The following is a 6,430-nucleotide window of genomic DNA, read 5'->3' on the forward strand; positions in this document are numbered from 1 at the left end:
CAAAACAATTCCTGACCTGTTCCTCCTCCCCCAAAAGAAGAAATGAATCAATAGTTACACAGATTGTTTTCCTTATGTCAGGTCTTTCCACAGACTTCAGAGGCCTGGTCACCTCAATCATGGAACCAACTTCAAAGGGTCTGCTCACCCAAGTTACTCAATTCTGGAACCTGTTAGATGATCTTGCTGAAAGTAACCCTGAGAGCTATGAGAAGTTCATTCAACAGCAGCTGAAAGAGGGCAAACAGCTCTGTGCTGCCCCAGAACCACAGCTCTGTCTTCAAACAAAAATTCTGGTATGTAGAGTTGGTGCCCCCGGATGGGGAGGTCCTGAATGAAATGATCCTGCAATAATAGAGAATAACTTACCCTTAGCCATTGTTACTTTAACACAAGAAAACATGAGGGAAACTGCCACTCTAGATGGAAAATGAACTGTAGTGTGGAAAATTGCATTGAAGGAGTAAAAATGGGAAATTTATATTTGTTATATTTTGGAGACCTCAAAATGAGCCATTTTTCCTGCTAGAAGGAAAATAAAATGTAATGATTTAATAGAGAATCATAGAGTTGGAGATTTTTCAAATAAAGAGAACTTATTTGCTTGGGGAAGTAAGGAAATGGTGAAAGAGGGTCAAAAAAATTCGTCTGGAACAGCTGCTTATATCAGTTCCCCTCCTCCTCCGACTTCCTCTCGAAGTAGCAACTGGATTCTTGATGGAAGAGCTTTGGGGAAATCAGGTAACAGTATAATTTCTCAAACACAGTTTTAATACATGTAATAACTCACTTGGAGCCTAAAATTTTCACTCTTCAAATTCTGTTAAGTTACTTTTAGGATACTACTTAAAAATTTAAAAACTGGGTTTTAAGATATGCACAATTATTTGATTTCTAGAAACCTAAAGAAAAATTACTTTTTATCAACCTATGTCAGTGGAAAAGGATTCCAGCTCCCCAATCAACCACTCATCCAGTACCTCTAAGTGTTGGCAGACCAGAAGATATGTCTGAAACATCAGGTACATAGAATTATGGGACAGAAAGCACGTTTTAAAATTTTTATTGGGAATAGCATGAACCTGATTTTACTTGGTAAAAGATATTACATGTAAAATATTTTATTTGGTCATAATGTAGATAATGACTAACAAATGTACCTTTATGCAAAATGAGTACTGTTTGTCTAATAATATAAGCTGTTTTTAATCCATATAAAGTGCCAAGAAATTCCCTCATTGAAATTTTGTGTACATAGCATCATTATGATTGCCCCTGAAAAATACAGGAACAGAATTTTTACTTTCTAGCTTTATCGGAATTATGGCTTAATACATTACCTGACAATATCATTAGTGAAACAAGTTGTCTTCATTTCACGCCCTCTGAATCTCACGCGCAGATGTTTATCTTTTTTCTGTTATTTTTTTTACACACGCAGATGTTTACACAGTCATTGATGTTGCCTACAATCCTGATGTTCTCCAGGCAGCAGAAAAGGACCCAGTGAAAAAAGATCAATTAATACGAATGGCCATGGAATGCATTGAGGAACAACTCCAGTTCACTCTCTCACACTTTTACCATATTACCAAATTTAAAATAAAGGGAAGCATTCAAAGGATGAAACAAAATCTGATGAGAATCCATACTGACCCCACAGATTTAAGAGAGAAAATGAGAAAGGGTAAGTTAATGAATGGAAATGGAAAATTAAACTGATTTAAAATTTTTGTATCCTGTGTACATTTTGCAAACTAGAAATCTCAATTTTAAAAGATGAATAACTTAAAATAGAAAAAGATGAAGATTAAATATTAGAAATATTAGCATGTCCTTAAAGATTTTTAAATCCAGCAAACTTTTAAACTTTTAAATCTTTTTGGTTTAAGATTCTTTTGATTTAAGATTCCCAAACTCAATTAGCTGCAGCTTTATCTGCCATCTTGGCTAACACTACATATATTGCAGCTCATATATTGTGATGGATCAGCAAGAGAAACCACTGAAAATTGAATTAAAAGTTGAATTACCTGGTATTAATTCAGTATCTCTCTGTGACCTCAGTGTTTCAGAGGTAGGTTGATAGTTCATGTTGTTGATTAATTTTGTGATTTTATCCATCCCCCTTGCTTTTATTTTTTCATAAAGAACTTACCCTTGAACAGATAAGAAGCAGTACTATGAGCAATCCAGATCACTTCCCTGAACTTTTACTGCCAAAAGACCAAGTTTCAAGCAAAAAAGGGTCTCTGATAGAAGAGATTTCCAGTACAGAGACCCAAGTGGAGATGAAGAGACCAGCATATGAATTAAAAATTGTGATGGATCAGCATCAGAAACCACTGAAAATTGAATTAAAAGTTGAATTACCTGGTATTAATTCAGTATCTCTCTGTGACCTCAGTGTTTCTGAGGTAGGTTGAATAGATACTACTGTAAATTTGTAACATTCAACTATATTATGCTGTAGTAACAAACTCCACACTCTCAGTGACTTACAATAATTTTACACATCAGCTAGGCCTGCTCTGCTTAACAAATCTTACACATTTCAAGATACAGGTGAAGCAGCAATTCCCATCTGACATATGCCATTCTCATGGCAGAGGGAAAATAAAAATGACCAAACCATGCAATGGATCCTAAAACATCCTTTTAGACATGGCATATGTCACTTTTACTCACATCCTATTGGCAAAAGAAAGTCACTAGGCCAAGTCCTACATCATTAGGGCAGGGAAGAATATTCTCAGTAGTCACAGGGAGTCATATGCCCAGGACATACATATAATCCTCTTGCAGATCAAATAATTGGCAACAATCCTATAGTCTACCACAGTCCACTCTCTTGCAAGTATTTGCATTTTTCTCCAGGGAAGACACTTCCAATTTCAGTATCAGGCTCCAAAGTACAGGATTTTGCCATCATAGACTGCATTCTGCTCCTCTTGAACCAGGCCTATGAACTGCAAGCACAAGTTGTCTACTCCCATAACCCATGCGCCATACACTGTGGAATAGGGAGAACATAACCACTATTAACAGTCTCAATTCAGAAATGGTAAAAATATGAGGCATACAGCAGTTACTGATACATAGCAATGCTGAAATCCTGACAGTCAGCTATTTTGAGGGTCCCTTTTCCTGGCTATAGAGGATGTTCTCACTTAGGGCTATGACAGGTTCATTTATTACCTAGCCCCCTAGTTTCAGTTTTCCATTACCTTCAGTTGCATTCTTTGGGAGGTGTTTTCCTCCCCTTCATTATCTACCTTGACCATATCTAAAGAAAGCACTGGAGAATATGCCATCCTTAGATGCTGAGCAGTTTACTGAGCCTGTTTCATGCCTATGAATGTGGGGTCCAAAGATTATTTTAAATTAGTCTTAGGCAAGGCTGGTAACATTTTCTTTAATTCCAATCAGTGTTATAGCCAACAATTCTTTTTTTAGACATGTCTATTTTTCAATGGCTTGTCTTTTTTAACTTAATAGCTGTTATTTGAGCCAAATGTAAGGATTTTACTGATGTCCACCTTAACCCAGGTAGGAATTTTAACAAAAGTATAAAGACTTGTGACTTAGTCTTTGCCTCTAGGCTGTCTTAGCCTTCATTCATCATCATCGTCATTTTATCATTTACTGGTTGAAAATAAAAATTAGTTGCATTTTTGTCAAGCCTTAGAACTTCTGAGCTCTGTCTATTCCCTTTCAACTCTGCTTGCAAACCGGTAAATTCTAGTCTAAGTTCATCTCTTTTTGTCATACCTTGTTAAACATAGCCCAAAAAACCAATGCATGCTACCAACATTTTATTTTCCCACTTCTTTACCTAAAGCCACAAATTAGTCTTCCAAAATTTGGAATTATGTAATTATGTAATTACATTACATAATTTGTCTTACAAATTATTGTGATAGTTTTACTAAGGCCTTTACCACTATAAAACATGAGTCACCACCATTCCAGTCTCCAGTGTTTCCTTGCTGTTTGCTAGTCCAACCAAAGTCAATCCACATAATTTGGGATGACAACACCCATCTTCAGTTAACTTTTGATGTATTAAGGAGCAATAACAAATCTCAAAAGCTCAGGGATTTACAACAGCAATACTACTGCTCATTGCAAGTCACACGGCAGTATGCTGGGATCCTCTTATGGAGGAGTAAATGGGAACAGTAATGACGCTAATTTGAACCAGGAAACACTTCCAATTTTTACCTTTTAAAATCTCTCTTGATTTATTATTCTTAGGATGATTTACTGATTGAGGCCTCTGAGAAATACAGATTACATCTGAATCTTCCAGAATCTGTGGATACTGAAATGACTACAGCAAAATTTATCAAAGAGAAAGCTACACTGATGGTCACAATGCCACTGGCGTAAGTCAAGAGCATCATGTTTCAGGTTTCCAGTGCTAAAGTTATGTGAATTATAGGACCTTCATTATGGGTGAAGAGATATTGGTGTATCTTAAACACTAGTTTCATATTTTCTAAGAGCTCCTTTTCATGGAATGAGAGGTTCTCATTTTTTTTATTTGTTTTTTAACTCACTTCCTCCTCAAATAAACTTGGCATCAGCCAAAACTATTAAAAATAGGATTGCCATGATATACTTGTTTTGAAGATATATAATGGTCTTAAAAAACTTAAATACCATTTGGGAAAATTCTATTTGTTTCGTGAGAATTCTGTTTTCTAGGTGAAAAAAAATTATCTCTAGTAAATTTCTGCGTCAGAAATAAATCCCAGACTGTGCGAGTTTTTTTATTATCAAGAGGGGCCATAGCAGTAAAAGTTTCCTCCAGCGATAAATACACAAGGCCAATGTAAGAATATGCAAACCTATGCTTCTGTGAACCTCTGTACTTCTATAAAACAGCTCTGGCAGGAGTTCAAGCTACCCAGGCAGGCCTTTTAATATCAGATATGGACTTTTCTCTGGATTGGATGCAGTAACAGTAATTGGATATTATTGTACATAAGATGCAAAATACATTCAGTTGTATTTTAAGAAAAAGTAGTTCACTTTGAGACAAATGCCTTTCTCCTAAGAAAATAACTTTAAAATAGAGGTGATAAACTTTTCAACTCCCGTTCATCTAAGTTGTCAGACAGTTGTTCAATACAAAGGTATCAACTTTCCAATTTATATCCAAGGTAAGCAATGCTCAGATCAAACTATAAGCATCCCTTAATTACCTTTTCTGGATACAGAACCAACTTCCTTGTGATTAGTTTCTAGTTCAACATAAAGTCTTTAAAGTCCTTATTAATTTTGAAACTTTAACTTTATAAACTAATGTTATACATGTAATAGAAATAATTGATAAGTGACATTCAAAAACAATTTTCTTAAACCTCACCTGGATTTGAATCCTTCTAGCAATAGGATAATTTATCATCTGGAAATGTTCTAGAATTGCATGATGTCCTAAAATTAACAAACTCTTAAAACATTTGGAGGGCTTTCACCTTCTTCTGCAAAACCACTGTCAAAACTTATTTCCTAGAAACTCCCATAACTAATGTCTACTCTTTTCTTTTTGTTGTTGTTGTTTTTATTGACTTCAGAGAAGGGAGATAGAAACATCAATGATAAGAGTCATTGACCGGCTGCCTCCTGCACGCCCCTACTGGGGATGGAGCCCCCAACCCAGGCATGTGCCCTGACCAGGAATCGAATCACGATCTCCTGGTTCACAGGCTGATGTTCAACCACTGAACCACTCCAGCCGGGCTGAATTTCTACTCTTGTATTCTTGGCAGTTATGTATTTGTGTACTCTTTAATAAAACACATTATCAAGTCCTACCACACTTAATGTTTAAATGTTAAATATCCTAGCTATCCCAAAATATTTTCACTTTTATTTCAATGAATTTTATATTGATGAAAACATTTCCACCTCCTCGTCCCCACAAAAAACAAAACTTTGTCCAGGGAGAGCATTAACTAATAATGGACTGTGGAGTTTAAATTTGAATCTTACCAAGATGTTTTTTCCTCAAACCTGGAAATTATTCGAGATAGACATTAATTGTCCTTGGGTAGAGACCAGATTTTTCTATAAACTTGATTTTAGATCAGTTATCAGTAGTGATTATTTCCCATGTATTCCAGGGCTTCTGCATTACTAGGTGATGAGTATTCCTTGCAACACATTCCTATAACCCCTCTTGTAGACCATGCCTTGAGATACCACAACTACATTCACAAACCTCAGGACTGGAGTAAAATATCTGACAGCTAGACCACAATTTCATCTTGCTATGTGCAACATCCCAACAAGAGGACTTTATTAACTCCTTGAGCTTAAAGTATTAGATTATATCCTTCCAAATTCAGTCCTAATTTTAGCAATTATATAAAATCAAATGCATCTGTATTAAGAGCTTATACATACATAGCTGTCCCTGCAC

At 35.7% G+C, this 6,430-nt stretch overlaps 1 protein-coding gene across 1 annotated transcript; it reads left to right on the forward strand.

Moving 5' to 3' along the window:
- Positions 1 to 93: 93 nt before the first annotated feature.
- PIH1D2 (PIH1 domain containing 2) lies at positions 94 to 4,754 on the forward strand. The gene is made up of 5 exons (XM_087821543.1): positions 94 to 296; positions 899 to 1,022; positions 1,442 to 1,687; positions 2,152 to 2,417; positions 4,258 to 4,754. The coding sequence occupies exons 1-5, from the start codon at positions 120 to 122 to the stop codon at positions 4,390 to 4,392; spliced, it is 948 nt and encodes a 315-aa protein (XP_087677669.1). The 5' UTR covers positions 94 to 119; the 3' UTR covers positions 4,393 to 4,754.
- Positions 4,755 to 6,430: the final 1,676 nt, after the last annotated feature.

The sequence above is a fragment of the Miniopterus natalensis genome, chromosome 11, assembly GCF_054644295.1.
Source record: "Miniopterus natalensis isolate mMinNat1 chromosome 11, mMinNat1.hap1, whole genome shotgun sequence".
Taxonomy (NCBI): domain Eukaryota; kingdom Metazoa; phylum Chordata; class Mammalia; order Chiroptera; family Miniopteridae; genus Miniopterus; species Miniopterus natalensis.